The sequence below is a fragment of the Monopterus albus genome, unplaced genomic scaffold (assembly GCF_001952655.1).
Source record: "Monopterus albus unplaced genomic scaffold, M_albus_1.0 scaffold225.1, whole genome shotgun sequence".
NCBI classification, from domain to species: Eukaryota; Metazoa; Chordata; class Actinopteri; order Synbranchiformes; family Synbranchidae; genus Monopterus; species Monopterus albus.
In genome coordinates, this window is record NW_018128105.1 from 625,423 (window position 1) to 643,937 (window position 18,515).

Consider the following 18,515-nt stretch of genomic DNA (forward strand, 5'->3'; position numbering starts at 1 on the left):
CCTATGCAGGCACGGCTGACATCTGAAGTTGTGACGCCCTCAGCCCAGCAGAGGGCGTCACAAAAAGGTCACCAGCAAACACTACCATTTACTTGGAGAGTTTCAAGGATAGTCACTTAATTTCTTGGTTTGAAATGTCTCCTCTGCACCAAATAGTCCATCCATATAGTAAGCAGGGTATTGCTGCATTAAAATCTGTGCAAATTTTAAGAAGACCCACTTAATTTCCAAGGAGGAGCTTTTGGTGCAGAGTTTCCACACAGATCATTTCTCTGCGTGCATTTGGTGTTCAGAAGTCAAGGTTTATGTTTTCGCCCCTGGCAAGGTGAGTCCCGGCTCCAGGCTGGTGGTGGTTGTCGGGGTAGGTGAGGGTGGCAAGTCTTTGGGTCCTGAACAAAGCAGCCCATGTGAGGCTGCGTGGTCCCCATTCAGGTTCTTGTAGGGGTTCCTGCGTGGTGGAGCTCTGAGACAAATCGAAGGGAAGCGGAGACCGGCGAGGCAGCAGCCAGGGCAGGAGATCACCTCTTCCTGGTCCAGAGAGTGGCCACTGCCGGAGCCATATGGGGACAAACCAGCAGGGTCGCCAGGAGGAGACTGGTAGCTGTTTTTGTTTGCTGTGGTAGTGGCATTGGCAGTGGGGGTGCTCCATCCCAGTGGTCGACTCATGACCATGTTGTTGTTGTCCAAATGGGAAAGAGGAGGCAGCGATGGAGGCCCGTTGGACACAGCAGACCCCCAGCCATTCGAGAAGCGAGTGGAAGTCAAAGACTGGGGTGTTTGAAGGGAGAGTTTGGAGTGAGGAGATAAAGTGTTGTCTTGAGTGTCCGGGGAGCTTGTGCAGTCCATCGGCTCCTCATTCTCCTCCTTTTCTTGGTCCACTGACAGGGCTTCAAGGGACAGAGGAAGACCTGAATCACTCGCCAGCTGAGACCCACCCTGTTCTCTGATCTCTGTCTTTTCTCCCAACAGTCTCTCCCGCTCGCTCTCCCCATTTGTTTCACCGTTTACAGTGTCCATCTCAAACAGGGACTCCCCCTCAGTGAGGACAGTGCTCGGTGCTGATGTGAGGTATGGGGGAGGCGTACAAGGCAGTGAATGGCAGCGTCTGTGCCTCCTGGACAGATCACAGCCATCGGCCTCGGATGCAGAGGGATCGTTACAGTCTGGTGGGGGCAAGGTGAAGGTCAGGGAGATAACAGACTTGCTGGGGGTGTCGAACAGCTTTATCTTGCCACCTTTGAGGTCCTCCCTCTGAGAAAAGGGGTTGACCCGAGCAGGAGGTCCAAGGGCAGCTGAAGGGGGGATGTCCTGGGAGTGAAGCATATCAGATACGCTACGGGAGAGGCGGGGGTCTGACAGGAGGCAGGGGGATCGCCTTTTCTCAGGGCCAACTGCAGGAGCAACAGCTTCATGGAAAAACAAAAGCAGATTCAATAGTTCTTAATATTAATGTACAGAAACAAGTGTGTTTCCACTTTGATGCCAACAAAGAGTTTGATGACTCACCTTTCACTATTGGCTCGTCCTTCCCCTTCCTCTCAGCCCGTCTCTGTTCCAGCTCTGCTACGATTTGGGCAAATGACGAACGGAGCTTTGCATTCATCTGGCAGGGCATTTAACGAGAGCATGATGGAAAAGTGTAAGAGCATGAAAAGTTTAAGACAACTCCAGTGCTAAAGGCTGAATTAACCCCTCATCAACTCCATATGCTGGAATATCCATGAATTCAAGTTGGGGGGGGGGGGGGGGGGCCTTTCTTCAAGATGCCTACACATATAAAAACATTTAAAAGACTTAAGAGCCTAAAATTGTCCCATTCACTGCTTTTTGACTTATTATGCTCACCTTTTTGCTTGTGCAAAGTTACAAAAATTACAAATTTCTGACAGTGAAGAATATGGAACATGGCGTGCAATAAATCTCCCTCTCCTACTATATATATGTTCATTTAACCTTGTGGCGGTTTCCCTTTTATGGCAACGTGACAGGATCCGGCCATTATTGCTTATGGAGATATGTGACTGAGGGGTTTATTCAAACAGACCAACACAGGTACTGAACAGGCTAAAGGCACAAGCAACCATGCAGCAAAGAACAGCAGATTAAAAGACATTGAGTAAGTAAATCATCAGTCTGGGACTGAGTGTGTGTTGTGTGTGTGTCTTACATTACAGCAGGCGATGGCCAGTTCCAGGAAGTCGGTGGGACAGTCTCCCACCATCTGCTGAAAGGCCTCCACATCCAGACCAAAGTCCTACAAAGAAAAACAATGAGGTTTTACATTCATGCCAGTGCTTTTCAAACCCCTCTGTTTAATGTTGAGGTACTACTGCAGTAGTAACAAATGGGGTAAGTGCTGCTGTACTGCTAAACAGCCACCAGAGGGAGACATGCTCATGACTTTGAATGAGGTTTCACACTGAGGTCATGTCCTAAATCTACACTGCATACATAATAATGTTAATAAATACAAAAAACTGTTTGCACAGAGTTTTTATGTTTCTGGGCTGTTTTAAATACTTAGTTTTGTTGTTTTTTTCTAGTCTGAAAACAGCACTGCAATGTGATTATCAGTCTCTGGAATGAGCTGAAGATGAGCACAGTCACCGTGTTTAATACACAGATCATGAGTCAGACATGTAATCTTCTATCAACACAGGACAGTCAGCTTCCTGTTTGTACAAGGCGATATCTGCCATTTTACATATTGGTAAAAATCATCTGATATGGTGTTGCTTAATGTCACAAGTCAAGCTTGCGCAACAGTCATGTGCTTCTGAACTGGAAGACTTCAAACAGTCAGATTAAGAGACGTGCACATTATCAAGAATGCCTTTATTATAAACATTCCCCCCAACACAGTAATGTCATAAGGAGCCCAATCAAATGAGATGTGCATGAGGTGAATATGACAAGGGAACAAGGGCACTGTGATGTAAATGTCATCCATACCTCAGTGCGCGGCAGGATGTCAGGGTCGGCCTGGATCCTCGCAATAATCTCACACAGGATGATCCCGTATGCGAACACATCCACCTGCATAGGAGGTGGCCGACAACAGACACAGAAATTAAACACGAAGAAATAACATATGCACACATGCTGCACTATTGTGCTGAAATATGAAGTTTTTTTTTTTTTTTTACTTTATTTTCTGGTTGGCCGAGTTTGTATAAAAGCTTTATAAAAGTATTATAGAGACAAAGGTCTGAAAATCTGATTATGCAAGTTATGTGAACTGGTATTATTTTTGGGCTTTTTGCACTATAATCTAAAATTACATTCTACATTGTGGATTCTACTAATTCGTAGCTTCTTGGAGCCCAGACTGGCAGCGTACCGCCAGAGAAACAATCGCCATTTAAATGCAATCCTAACAGGCCATCAGGATTTCCACTAAGCTGCACAGAAAACACTAGCAACCCAGGCCAGGGGGTTCCTCTTACATAACTAAATTCCCGTTTCCCCTCAAAGTAATGATAGATTTATTAAATATTTATTACTTTACTTCAGTGCCTCCTCAGTTTATCTGACTGGCTTTCATCACACTCATGGTAGACCTTGACCTCTTGCAACAGTCTGCAGCTAAAGAGAATGAACAAAGCGATCTGTCGGTACCTTCTCATTATACACCTCTCCGCGGAGCACCTCTGGTGCCATCCAGTAGGGGGAGCCGACCACAGCCAGAGGCTCCTGCTCCTCTTCCTCACTGCAGAACAGAAGGAAGAGGAGAGAAACAGAGAGGCTTGATGATAACCAGCACTTGGAGGATAATGTAAAACCAAACTTCTCAAATCCATTTCACAACACCCAAGTTTACTGATTAAGAAAAAAAAAAGTTACATTTCATATTAAACAGACCTTTTTCATTTTACATGTTAACTTCTTTTCTGCAGCACTGGAAGTAAACGAAGCCTTGAAAATTGATGCAAACAATTCCTACAGGTGTCCCACCTTTTGCTGATGACTTACAATGACAAATTCTATAACAGAATACATTACTGAGGTATTTTTTGTAAGAAGGCAGCTTCTTAAATGTTAAGATTTAATGCTTTTCTCGATTTTATGTGACAGAAAATCATCTACTACATATGCAGGTAGATGTGCAATACGTTTCCAGACTTCAGAGTGCAAATGCACAGGAAACAAAAATAAATTTTCCATTATTTACCCTTCAGTGTCTCTAGGGATTGTAAGAGACCGACAATGACAGCAGATAAACAAGAGGTCAGACCAGAACATTGAAGTAAGCAGGCATGACACTCCATTTCATTAACACACCAAGAGGGGTTTTATGGGGTGAGTATGGTGCAAGTGCACCACTTCTGTATCTGTATCTAAGAAACCACAATGTTTTTCAGTTGTATTGAGATAGTGTTGTGCAATTTGTTAATAGAAAAAGGAAGGAAGAGAAGAATGTGCAAGGACGTGCTTGCCTACATGCCTCTGCGAACGGCGTGTGCACATACACACACACTTCTGGCAGTCACTTCCTCTCTGTGCTATTTCCATCTCCTACTGTGGGCTATGATACTGCAGTAAATACACCGAGGGATGTGACGGGTGAGGAGAACTGAGAAGCAGAAAAGCTCATGGCTCCCAGTGTAAACACCATTTGAAGAAGTGGACCGATTGTGCAGGAGGCAGCAGAAGGAAAACAGGCACAGACAACTCCTAAATGAGCTAAAAGGGTTCAGTAAGAGAAGAATGATTTTTGAGTGAAGGGCAAGAGAGACTCACTCCGAGTGGCAGGACAGATCCAGGGTTCAGTAAGAGAAGAATGATTTCTGAGTGAAGGGCAAGAGAGACTCACTGCGAGTGGCAGGACAGATCCAGGCTCAGAGAGCAGGAGGAGGAGGAGGAGGCCTGGAATACTTTGACCTTATTTGGAGTGCTTTTCCTAAACCCCCTTCATCTCCTGTCTTTCCCTCCTTCCACGCCACAAGCACAGCGGTCCCACTCCCAGCACAGACACGCACACGAGAAAGGTTTGTCATCACTGATCATTCTCTGCTGGTGCTCCACTACAGGATATAACCATGTTTGACTAAAATAAAAAAGCAAACACTCCCTGAAAAGGACGGAAACTCAATTCACCAGCTGCTGTTGAAACGGGAGGCTGGAGCAAACATTAGCTTAATGTTTTATAGCTGCAGGTATGCAAAAATGCACACTGACACAGACACACAGTCACATGGAGGTGTTTTTGTAGCTCATCTGATGAATCTTTTTTTTTGTCTTAAGAAAGCAGAACAAACTTTAGTAGAGAGCCTGAAGCTCTACCCCCGTGACAGTGACACACTTGTGTCAACACAAGAGGTGGCTGGGCACAAACAGTGCACACAGAAAGGCCAGGCCAGGTTACAGTGACAGCTGTTCCATCTCAGCTGGGTGTTTACTAAATGACTGCAGACGCAGCGAGGCGGGGAGGATAAGGAGCTAATTAACAAGTGTGTGATGATTGTGTGTGTGGGGGGGCAGGACCCTAGTGGCTGTTTCTTTAAGGTCACAGCCTCAGTATCACTCTCCTAGTGCTTCACATTGTTATCAGTTCACTGCCTGGATCTTTATGACAAATAACATTCATAGAGGAGACAAATGTCCCATTGAGTCACGGAGGAGAAGTGGCGTCAAGTTGCAGCACGATACACAGTTGCACACAGTACATGTACGCACGTTGTGTACATAATGATCTACTGGTACTTTCCTGGAGTATTTCCATTTTGGAAGGTTTAAGGAATGCTTTTCTGTCTGGGGCCTGAGCATGAAGTCGGAGTCGGGTTACAATTAGCCTAGGTTAGCATAAGGACTGGCTCTGTCTAAAGCTTGATTTATGGTTCTGTGTTCAATCTACATGGAGCCTACGCAGGCGGCCTGTGCCGTTGTGAACATTTATACTCATCTGTGTCGCTCTGCAATTACGCCGCAAAAACACTAGTTGGCGGTGGGGTTTCTATGCCACTGTGTTGTGTTTCTTTGGCACTTACCAACAATGGCAACTGAAACCGAGTGGGTCATGTTGGAGTTAAAACCAACAGCTGTTACTTTTACTGAAATTAGCGCAACACAGACAGGAGAGGAGAAGACGCCTGTATGAGCACTGAACTGACTGAGGCAGAACGAGGTTCTTCTATGTCAATGTGAGATTAATATTTGAAGGGTTTTAGACTTAGGTTGAACAAAAGACTATCACGGCTGTTGTCGTCCAATTCGCCACGACGTGTAGTTACATTTCTGGGGAGGTGGACAAATTCAGTTTTATGTTACATCTTCTGAACACAGCAGCAACCGAAGGCCCATCTTTTTAGACTTGCCCCCATTGTGGTAATTCAAGTCTTATTGCAGTATGTGGAGAATTTGATCATCCAACACCGTGGGACATGACGTCACTGCAGAACCAGCTGAGGGACATAAATTTTTAAAAGAGCACCTCAGAGGATTGTCATAACTTTGCAGGTTGTTAACAGTCAGCGCAGTAAATTGATGATGCTGAATAAAATGTGTCACAGTGTATAAAACACACAGCTGCGAACCAAAAAAAAAAAAAAGCCTGGTGCGTCATGGCTGGTCAGATTAAATGCCCCCTCTGAGTTGAGCTGCTGTCCATACGCCCGCCGCTTCTTCCTCCCTTTAAACGACACTTTACAGTCTTAATGACAACAGTTCCACAGAGTGAGTGGTGCTGGAGACAGGGTTCAACCACAACATGTGCCTGCATACTTCGGAAAAACCCTGACTGAGCTCTGGTGGGAATAATGGTCTCATTCTTTGTGTACGACTGTGTCTTATCTGAGCGTCTCTGGGAGAAAAGAGAAGCCGTGGGAGACATTTTTGAACACTTTGTGAGATAGGGCATGAAGGGTTAATACCATAAAGAGGGAAGAGCAGCAGTGTAATATATAGAGCACAGCTTATCTAATCTCAGTGCTGACAGTTTTGATAACCATTACTGACCTGTAATCTGGAATTTTCTCTGCCAGGCCAAAGTCTCCCACAACAGCTGAGCACACGCCACCCTCCCAGCGCACCAGGCAGTTCTGCACAGAGGGTCAGAGGTCACTATATCACTGAGGTTTTGAACAATGATGCAAGATAAAAATCACCAAGTGTTTTTAGTTCAAGGACTCAACAGCCAAGTATCTGTATTTTCACTTCTTCATATGCCTCATCCGGAACATTCATGTGTTAAATGCCTACTTTAAAGTGCATTAGCGCCTGTAATGCAAAAAGATGGGTGACAAATCAAAGAAAAACCCAATATAGTGTCTCAGTAAGGTGTTGGGCCACCTCCAGCGTCACTGCACTTTGACTGTCCAAGTCTCTGAACTCCACTGGAGGGATGAACACCAATCTTCCTACAGACGTTCCCTCATGTGGTGTTTTGATGATGGTGTTTGAGAAGCTGTCTACCATGTCGCTCCAACATCTCCCATAGGTGTTCAACTGTGTTGAGAGCTAGCGACTGCGAAGGCCACAGCATATGATTAACATCATTTTCATACTCACACCATTCAGTGACCCCTTGTGTCCACTATCATCCTGGAAACAATCACTCACTCTGGTTTTCCTTTAATTTGTCACCCATCTGTATGTACCACTCTGTGGAGCAGAGTTCCTGATGCTCAGTGTTGTGTGTACTGTACATGGGCACTAATCTGTGTGCGGTCACCTTTGAGGTGAGGTCTCTGTGGAAGATACCCTTGCTGTGCAGGTACTGCAGTCCTCGTGCGATGTCCAGAGCCAGGCTGAGCCGCATGCTCCACGACAGGTACATGTCGCTGCCCAACAGCTGTTCCAGGTTACCACCGTTGATGTACTGCATGGCCAGGATAAACACCAACACATGGAGTTCATTAGTGATCTGTAATGAGTGCGTCCCATTTCCAGACTGCTTGAAATGGTTGGGGAAACAGCTGGGTGATTATTACAGTGACCTGTACACTACAGTTCAGGCCCATCTAGTACCTAAATAGCTTCACGATGCTATGGCACACCAGGAGAGGATACCTACAGGCTGCCAGGACATCCCTGTTTGGTTAACAGTTTTTAAGCTTAAAAAATAAAACAAAACAAAACTGAATTTCTCTAAAGACAGTGAAACCTGCTGACTTCTTCAACCAGTGCAACATGATGCATCACACGAGTACCACCTGTACAGGTGTCAGAGCACATCATCCCTGTCTCATCTCTCAGTCTTTCTCCCTTTCACTGCTGAGCTGTTACCGTGGCAATGCCAAATAACCCATCACGTGTAAAAAGACACAAACAGACTGACCCCTGTCTCTGTAGTACAGCCAACTGGAGCCTAAAACAGATACTCGGTGTATATTAGGTAAGGTTAGAGATAACGTAGAAAGGGGTTTTTGTACTACAAACACTAAAGGATGCCATTGTTCTCATTACTTGATCAGCATCTTACCTCTGTGAGAGCATGGAGCTGCCCTTCATGGACACACACTCCTATGAACCTGGAGGAAGAACAGGAAAAACACATGACTCGGTCTCCTCTTGTTAATAAAGTTAAGTCAACAAGTTGAGGCTCTTCACGTGGACCAGACAAACAGACCCGACACGTGAAGAGCGGAGAATAACAAACTCAACTTTTCTCCTTGACATTCAGCTCATGTCAAAAGAAACATGCGTTTCAGGTACCTGAGTATGTTGGGGTGGGATAGTCTGTTCATGAGCTGGACCTCCCTGAGCATGTTGGCTCTGTTACTGGCCAGGATGTTCATCTTCAGAGCCATCACCTGGCCAGTCACACGATGTTTCACCTGAATCGTACAAGACACACATAGATGCGTTTGTTTTGACCATCTGAAATGATTCACAATTTACACTCAAAACCAAGTTCAGCATTTATGTGTAGAAAAATCGAAAAGTTGAAGAAATGCATTACTGTGCACAACACATTTCAAGTTGCAGCTGGTAAAGGTGGAGCCAATGTTAACTACCTTATGTGCTTAGGAGGTCCTGCTGGGTAGCTTGTGAATTCTCCACCAAGGATCAATAGAGACCAATGATTATATTGTGGTTTCTTTATTAAACTGTTTCTGAAAAGTAACTATAGTTATCAAATATAATAGAGTAAAAAGTACAATATTTGCCTGTAAAATGCAGTGAAGTATGGAGTAGCAGAAAATAAAAATACTCAAGTACAGATATCTCAAATCTGTACATGTACTTGTTACTTTCCACCACTGCATGACAAAGCTCAGCTTTGTGATAATACTGTAAATCACATCAGTTACCACTTTGTGAAATAAAACAGAAGTACAGTGCTGAGTAATATTAGTGCTCAGGTGCTGTTGGAAACATTAGCAGGTCGCTTGAGTTTGTTCATTTGTTTTGGCTGCTTCTCTGCCCCGACCTGCTGCTAAGGCAATAGCTCCATCTGGTATGGTGGCCATGGAGACATGACATGCTTCCCCTCAGGATACACGTTAGAACATATTTGCTTGGCAAGAAACGCGACTTCCAGTGAAAACTACACAAGCAGTGCATGAGGACTAAATGCTCTGCAGAGATAAGTCAGAGGTGTGTGTGTGTGGAGCGAGAAATACCAGTACTGTATGTGTGTAATTACCAGTGTTAGATACAGTAAAAATGAGTGTGAAGACAAGAGCACTGGCATCATGGCTGTCATATGACCTCTTTTATTTTTCCCCATAATGCACTTTCTGAAAACAGCCATGCTAACTCTTATGAGCATTTTGCAGAGCACAACTACTGGTATTCCCTTTATTTGTGCAGGTCAAACTTTGATCCTGTAATGGCATGAAAAGGAAAAGTCAGAAGTTAACCACGGTCATTAGGACAGATTTTATATCTGTACCAAGTGTCATGGCATCTAATAGTTATTGATATTCCACTCAAAAAAGATAAATGTGAACCCCATGGTGCCGCTAGAGGAAAAGCCAGCCGGTCATTACGGAGATTTCCAGGGCACAAGAATGTCTGCCCAAAATTTCATAGCAACCCAACCAACGTCAGAGATGCTCGATCAAAGGGCCGATGAGCAACATTGTCCGGTTTGATCTGAATCAAAACCCTTTGACCACATACTTCCCAAATAAAACCTAAAATTTGCCAGTTTTAAATTTAATTTTATTAAAGCACAGCTATGTTTGGGCACCAGTTAACATTTGAGAACTGTGGCTTTTGTAGTATAGTGTCATTGATTTCTAAGAACACTTAGTCTTTCTTAAAAAGACCAGTCTGAGTAATAGCAGCTAATAATAAAGTCTTACTGGAGGTTTCAGGTTGTGGCTTCATTAGTGACATGAGAGTGTAATGAAAGACTTGGTAAGGGAGGAGGGGAGTGTGAATGGAGTCAGAAGTGTTGAGCTGAAGTCAGTCTGACACTGACCTGGATCTCAGCTGGGCCCTGGGTCAGAGTGGTGATGGGAAGCAAACCCACAAATCCCATTACAGACCAGACCAGACTGCAGCGAGTAATGCTATTAAAGCGCACGCACAGGGCAAAGGCTGCCCTCTTTATCTTAATAGCGCGTCAACCTCTCCTGCACTAAAGCCCATCTTCCTAAGGTCACTTGAGGACTTGAGCCTGTGGCAAAGTACTGTGCACATGCATGGATGCACACATGTAAAAATTACACATTGCTGAGTACAGTAGTTGCTTCCTCTCAAGAGAGGGAAGTGTGCACGGAAATCTAAACTTGCAGGAGTGTGGAGGGAGAGAGAGTGCAGAACTATCTCCACTTCTCTTTATATTGTATATTTACAGCACTTGGAGGATGAGGCAGACTCATGTAGGCTGCTAGATTAGGAGCTTCTTTTGCATTCTCCTGCTTCCATTAGCACAGAATCACAGGGCAAACAGGGCCGTGGTGAATTTACACCACACTTCCCTGGACACATCTGCCTTCTCACTTATGTGAGGAGAACGTTAACATGCAGTCCCAGCCACATACACATTCGGTGACTCACATAGTACAAACCTGAGCAAACTGCTGATGCTGCAGTGGTTGGAATTGCAGCGCTGCCTTGACTTGATCATTTTGTCCAAGTGGATTTTAGCTACTATACAAAACAACCTCACACTCATCATCATTACAGGGTGGGAGTCAGACTCAACACGGGGCTCAAGTGAGACTTGGACAACTTTTCCTTACATGCCGGCGTGATGTGTTGTAGCCATCTGAGAGGCTGCATGCCAACCGCTTTACTAGACATCTCCGCACATAGATAAAGATCACCCCATAATATGGAGCAATTACACACACAGACTTGTCCTCACATGCACATGCCTGGACACACCCTGAAGCTCTCCTTCAAACACACTCAGCCTTGTAAAGTGCTGCTGTCAGCAGAGAAAGGTCACAGACATCTCTTCGTCTCGCTCTGTGCAGCCATGTCTGTTATTAGCCGGTGCAGATGGAGGATGCACACAAGGGCAGGAGAGATGCATGTAAAAGGTCTGATACTAAAGCAGATAAGGCTGGACTGTATTAGCAGAGAATATGCTGGAAAACATGTTTCAGTCCCACAAAGTCCAGATTTTAAAGTGCTGCAATTCTGTTGGAGAAATACCAAATCCCATTGTTTAAGTAGATGTTTCTGGTGTAGAACAATCAGGATCTGAAGCAGGCTTGTAGGCTGGTGTGAAAGTCAAGACTAACTTCTCAGGATTTTTAAAACCCTCAAAATCCCTGAAATAAAACTGGCACGATATCAGTGTTCAGCAGAGGCCATTGTTATGTCATCAGCCCAACGTAGGCTTTCATAAATCTTAAAAACATAAAACCAACTTTAAAGAAACTCACACTGGAGTCTCGTGAGATGAAATGCATGAAGACCGCTTTGAAAGCTGTTCCCTGTAGCGACATCAGCTAAACGTTTGGATCTAATGGTTTTGCTTTTCAGTCAGTTTATTGTGGTACTTGCAAAACAAAGTACCTGACAGCCTGACTGGTAGTAACAGAAAGACAGGATCTACCATTCAAAAATGTAAACCACCATCATGAAGTATGCAGCATTAACCAGACAATAGCATCATTAGCTGCAGAATCAGCATTTCAAGCCAAAAACAGAAAAGCTTCAGCTAATTTGGCACGTGTGCTTTATACTTAGTGTGAAGACTGAGTCAAGCCCCTCGGGGAGCGAAGTGAACTTTGTGTGTGTGGTTGAGAATCAGGGAAATGACTCCACAACTCGGCTTAAGCCTTCGCCTGCAGCTCAGCTATCATTTACACCATAAAGAGGCACAAAATGTGTGTGAGCGCGTCAGAACAAGAACGCTTGTGTGCAGATAACCGAGACGAGGCACCTAGCCAAGCTGCGTCCATCAGTGAGTGAACGTGGAAATCAGAGTTTTGGACCCAGCACCTGGACAAAACAAAAACACACTGCACACTGACTTTTCAGATGCACCGTAATTAGTTCCACACAGTGAGGTGCACATGGTAATGCGAGAAAATCAGAGCCCTGGCTTTTAAAAGCCCAGGTAAAAATCAGAGCCCTTACAATAGAAGAGTTGTGACATTGATGGGTCAAGAATGGCAGCTAGTCATGTAGCTTCAAACTGTTCCAAACCACCATTCAGATCCATTGTTTTTTGTGGGGAACAGCAAGATTTATCACCAAATTATTACTTTTAATGACTTGTACAGCCTTGCAAACCTATTATGTGTTCTATTGTTGTAGATAGCTCCGCTAATTTAGTTGGGTACCTATTAAAAGTGACAAGATTTTATAGACAGTCAAAAGGTTGTAAAATGTGTTTTCACATGTCAAGTTTAATTATTGCGATCAATTTCAGCTTCTTACTTTAGAAGATAGCAAGCAACTGTGTAAAACTCTATGGCGCTGCTCCAAATGTTTGGAACTATTCTGTTCCCATGATCCGCCATTACTGAAAACAGTGGTCCTTAGAGTCATGGAGAGGTCATCGCTCTCCTTTATACACTCAGGGTACATGGATTTTTTGTAAGACATGAAGTTTAACATGCAACCAACTGCAACTAAAACCATTAGTGCAAGAAATACATGGCGTGTGGCTACGACACAGATAAGTGAGGGTGTGTGTGTTTTTGGTTGAATGATGATAACTGGAGGTCTGTTGTGCCACAAAAACATTTCATCACTTCTGTGATACTGGCTAGACACAACGCTGAGCCATTCTGTTTACCTTCTTACAGGGGAGCGGCCTTTCTCCAGGTTTATCCAAAAACTACAGCAGTGCCAACATGTGGATGTGAGGAAACAAACACACATACATCATCTCTTCAGATACATTAAAAAAAAAAAGAACAAAACAAAACAAAACACTACTCTGGTTAGCATGAGGAGGAGGACAGGAGAACAGCTGTGAAAGTCTTGCCCAACACTTAAACCCTGGTGCAGTTGAAATATTTTAAATATACAAGGTGGCTCAAGTGAAGACAGGAAGATCATGTGCTTGGAGCTTTCGTATTTGTGCGGCCGTGCACATCATAAACAAAAGCTAAATACTGCTGCAGCAAGTGGCAGCAGAGCAGGCCCTGACTGGAGTGAGGGTGGAGAGGAATAATGAGGGAAACGTACCACAATGCACTGCTAATGTTCAAGTCTGCACTGGCTCTCCCATAACAACAGGCACACACACACACACACACACACACACACACACACACACACACACACACACACACACACACCCTCCTAATCTCAAACACTGAAAATGATCATGAGCACACACTTGACAGCTCATGATGGATCGCGGTTTGTCTGTGTATGCACTTCCAAATAATCCGTTTGTTCCTCCTTTGTTGTCATTTTATCTTTCAGAGATCAAATTCCTCCAGCAACCAGGATTTACCGACTGGTCACATCTCAACACGTCCTGATGGGAGAGTCCCACAGTCAGGATCTTTCTCTTGCGCCGTTTCAAGACAAGTTACTGCTGAAATGAACCCAAAATTAATAAAATGACAAAAAGCCTTTTTGACACAGAAAGATTAAATGACAATACCAGCTTCTCATAGAAGTAGAGGACTGAGGCTTATTGTGTTTCCAATTAATCAATCGTATTCTATAGAAAGTTGACTTCCAATCCGTTTTTTCCAGGCTGTCTTGGCAACTAAGGTGCCAACTGGGAATCATATAATCCTTGGTTTGCATCCAAATGGTGCATTTCACTCTCTCGCCACCATTTCCTGTCAGCTCTCATTATCTGCTATCAAATTAAGGTCCCCAAAAATTTTATTTTGGAAAAAGCTTTCAAAAGCCAAAAATATTCAAGATTGCATTTGGACACAAGGAGCTTAAAAAAAAAAAAAAAAAAAAATAAAAAATTTGCATATATTTGACTAATAAGCGATTTTTATATCCAGTATTTTCACTTTGGTTGTCCAGGTAAATTGGGTCATTAATACAAGTAAGTTAAAATAACATCAGTTCGGGGCCTGAGAGAAAAAGTGGAACCATAGTGCAACAATAAGGGTTTAATGTCGGCATGTTAAAAATATAAGGAAACTTTCACGCAGAGGGCCAATAGCGTACGTACTAGGTATAATAACGTAAATGGATAAATGTGTTACATGGACCACAAAAAAAAGCAGACGATTCAGTAGCCTTATCAACCAAAAAGCCCACAATGAAGCTCATATTGCACCTGGATTCACGGTGGGAATGGTGGGGGCAGAGGACAGACCCATGTGTGTCTTAAACCACTGGCAGCAGACAGCATGAGACCTAACAAATTAAGAAGACATTTAGAGACAACACACCCCAGTCACGTTAATAAACCACTCGACTTCTTTAAAAGAAAGCTGGCAGAAAAGTCAGCAGGAGGAAAAAAATAAATAAAAAAGAATAATTAAAAAAATTGCATGGTAAAATCCACATCAGTGAACAGCAAAGGACAAATGGCTTCATTCAAAGGTGCACACAGAATTGCACAGTGCAAAAAACCACACACAATTGCTGAGCAGCTCATTCTCCCTGCTGCTGTAGACATGGTGCCGATTATGTTGGATGAGAAAAGTGCTGCAAAATTGAAAACTATCCCCCTGTCAAACGATTGTTGCACTTATATTTTATCTGTTTTGAACTTTGTGTTATTTGATATTTCAATAAATTTGATATTTTAAAATTGGCCGATTTTGTTATCATTTTTTTGGCAAGTGGGGCTTGAACATTCGCACACCCTCCCAAGTGGGGAATGACGCAGCATGTTTAGTTTGAGAACCACTGAACTAGTCTGAAGGATTCATCATCAATGATTTGGCAAAATCTGCAAAAATTATAAACAAAACTGCACATGTAGAAACAATGAATAATTTAGTTTAGTTTTTGAAGAATTTAAGTTGTTTTGATATCAAATGTTATGCAAGAACAACTTTGCAATGTACAAATCATAATAATCACATTACAACACCACTGAAAGTCGATACAATAACACAGAGCATTTGCCCAATCACTGCTGTTGACAGTACACAACTGCATATACACACACACACGAACATACAAGCAGTGGCACCGCAGCAGTGTTTGCCAACCCATTTCAAGATTTCCACTCATCACAAACAGCTGTGCGCACACACATATTAACTGTCCGATCATGTCAACGGTATTTGTGCTTTGGAGACTCCTGTCTGTTTTAAATCCCTTATTTATCTAATTACTCTCCTTCAGGTTGTTATCATCCCTCATGCTGAAGGTAACAACCACACACACACACACACACACACACCTCTATCACTCGACTCTAATTGGGATAATCACAGCTTTTGAGATAACTGCCAAGATGACCAACTTCGTTATGGTGAAACTCTCTGACTCATTGAAATGCATTTGAATTTCAGGCTGACTTCACCCTCTTGGCAACAACTACAGAGATAAACAAGAATCAGGATTGGAATTATTTCTTCTACTACCGTTAATGAATGAATGACAGGTGGAGCTAACGTAATAAAGCTTTCCTTCTGTGCTGTGTATTTCTATGTTGGAGCAAAAAAAAAAAAAAGAGGTGAGGCTGGTTTAGGAAAACTGACACTTTTAGAACAAAGCAGCAACTTGTTTGTGACCGAGGGGTTTTATTCCCTTTGAGCATTCAGCTTTTCAGGTAGTGTGTGTGTGTGTGTGTGTGTGTGTGTGTCTTGCACCAGGCTATAGCTGGTAGAATACACACAGGAACTTTCTTTAGAAGAAAGTTAAAGGAAGATGAAAAACAGCACCTGGAGGATTTGTTTTGACACACGCTCCCTTCCTTTCTCTCACCTTAGTTTTTCCAGGTTGCACAATTGCACACTAGAGGTGAACGGCTGTCTGCTTGCATTGATGTGCACTGAGGACCAAACTCAACAATGGCACATGCACACAAAGAGGAGGCGAGAGCCTTTGTAGCCAAGTGCAGGACATCCATTTCAAAGGCTTAAAGCAAGTATATTACATACGTTTTAGTGGCCGCTGAATTTAATAAACAAAACATCCGAGAGAGGTTTTTGTGCAGAACAGCTGGGACGTGTACAGGAACAATCGTTCAGTCAGCCATGGCAGCAAACTGTTTAAATGCGACTGATAGCTGTGGGTAACAATTTTGCATTTATATGGTGTTATCAAAGGGCAAGCTCATCCAAACCTAAGTGCCAGCTTGACAAGCCAGCAGTAAACACAGTAACATTTGCATCCTCATTGGCCATTCAAAGGGCAAAGATGAGGGAAAGGCTTCAGGGAGGCGAGTGGCCTGAAGAACCTTTTTAAAACAGCGAGCGGCACAAGGCACCCAGTCACAATAATAAAATTATTTAATGAGGCAAGGTTGAATTGGCCTTGCATATTTATTTGCATTGTCCAGAGAGGGCTTCTCGTTCAGAGTATTGAATTGAAATTGATGAAATATCAGTCAACTGTCTTTAATCTTTGATTTCATCAGTACAACATTTAAATACAGTAGCTAGATACACTTAGTGAAAACTTTTACTGTACGATACTGGCAATTAACGTGATTTAACATCTGAAGGTTATACTAGGCCAGCGTTGTAGTCAAGTCACTAAACCTCGAGTCCAAGTCTTACGTCTGAGTACGAGTTGAGTCTCTGTTATTCAAGTCCAAGGGATCAAGGTCTACGTTAAACACAACTGATGCACCTCTCACCGTTTTAAAAGGAATTTACTTGTTAGAATTTTCTTATTTGGTGCTTATGCTGCAAATAAAATGATCATAACCACTGAAATTCCAAACTTTCTAAGAATGTACTGCATCACCACATTACTCAGTGATTTGATATGTAAAAATAATAACTCAAACGGATTTGAGCCCGAGTCCAGGAATCGAGTACTACAACACCACCAGGCTAAATCTCTATTAAACATGTCCTACTTGGCCCAACACAAACAGGATTACAAGACACCACAGCAATCTTCAAGTCCCACAGATAGAAAGTAGAGCTGAAACAATCTGTTGATTAATGAATTTGTTGATCAACAGAAAAATGTATCTGCACCTGCTTTTATGGACTGACGCTCATTTTTCAAGCAAAACGGTAAGACCCTCAAAAGGCAAACATTTCCTTCTTGTCTTTGTCTTATATGGAATTAAACTGAACATTTTGGCATTTAATCTGCTGGTTAGACCAAACAAGCCATCTCAGGATGTCAGCTTTGACTATGGAAATGTCTGATTTTCCAGACCAATCAATATACAATCAAGTATTCATAACTGAATAATAAAAAAATAACCATTGATACAAAGCCAAAAGAAAACCATCGGTTATCACACCATCATAACTTGGTTTCAGGTGTTTGTGCTAAATTTCACAAACTGTGCAGCAGAAGGAAAAAGACAAAGAAACCACTTTTACTGCAAGTCAAATTCTCATCCTGAGAAATGGCTTTTAGCCTCATCTCTCACCTTTCCCTGCTGTATAAAAACCCTGCTGACTAAGCCTTTAAAAACACAAGGTTCTCATCCTAAAACAAGCCAGAACTACTGATTCTGTGGAGCTACAAGATTGTTATCTGGCAGCTATAGAGCCACAGATCAAACTAATCCTTGGGGCTAGAAAAAAAAAAATACTCATCACTACTACTCCTGAGTCTTGGCTCTGCCCCAGTAGTGGGGAAAAAAAACACAGAATAATCTCTTATTAAAAGAAGGCATTAGCGTAGGCAGTTAATACCTCTTAAGTGTAATTTGTAGGCATTATTGCTGAAAGTGAAGAGAAAGGCTTCCTTTTAGTCCGATTACTGCAAACTCGGGTGGCGGCAGACAGTCAAAGAACTGCAGCGTTGAATAAAAGTGACTTTTAAAGTCAAGTCTCTGCTCTGGGATTAGTTTAATACACTGAAGAGCAGGTTAGCAGTTCTTAATCATTGAAATCCTTTTTTTAAACTTCCCTGTAGGATCTATCAGAGTAAATATCCAGCTACATTCTGCATAATATCGGAATACACTCCTCTAAAATACAGATGTGCACACGAGTACAACAACATCAGAACACTGAAAGTTCACATCTCATTCCTAACAATTAAAATGTAGAATGTGGAGACAAAAAGCAGCACTAGCAGAACTA

The 18,515-nt window shown here is 42.9% G+C and overlaps 1 protein-coding gene across 2 annotated transcripts in view; it reads right to left on the bottom strand.

The window, feature by feature from the left end:
* Positions 1-281: 281 nt before the first annotated feature.
* tesk1b (testis associated actin remodelling kinase 1b) overlaps positions 282-18,515 on the bottom strand; it is a 21,672-nt gene continuing 3,438 nt past the window's right edge. For both annotated transcript variants that reach the window (XM_020619737.1, XM_020619738.1), the window contains exons 3-11: positions 8,653-8,774; positions 8,420-8,468; positions 7,670-7,816; positions 6,955-7,037; positions 3,619-3,709; positions 2,953-3,036; positions 2,168-2,254; positions 1,507-1,603; positions 282-1,406 (exon numbers count right to left, since the gene is read on the bottom strand). In XM_020619737.1, the coding sequence (XP_020475393.1) occupies positions 304-1,406; positions 1,507-1,603; positions 2,168-2,254; positions 2,953-3,036; positions 3,619-3,709; positions 6,955-7,037; positions 7,670-7,816; positions 8,420-8,468; positions 8,653-8,774 (1,863 nt within the window). In that variant the 3' untranslated portion in view covers positions 282-303. The remainder of the gene's footprint in view (positions 1,407-1,506; positions 1,604-2,167; positions 2,255-2,952; positions 3,037-3,618; positions 3,710-6,954; positions 7,038-7,669; positions 7,817-8,419; positions 8,469-8,652; positions 8,775-18,515) is intronic.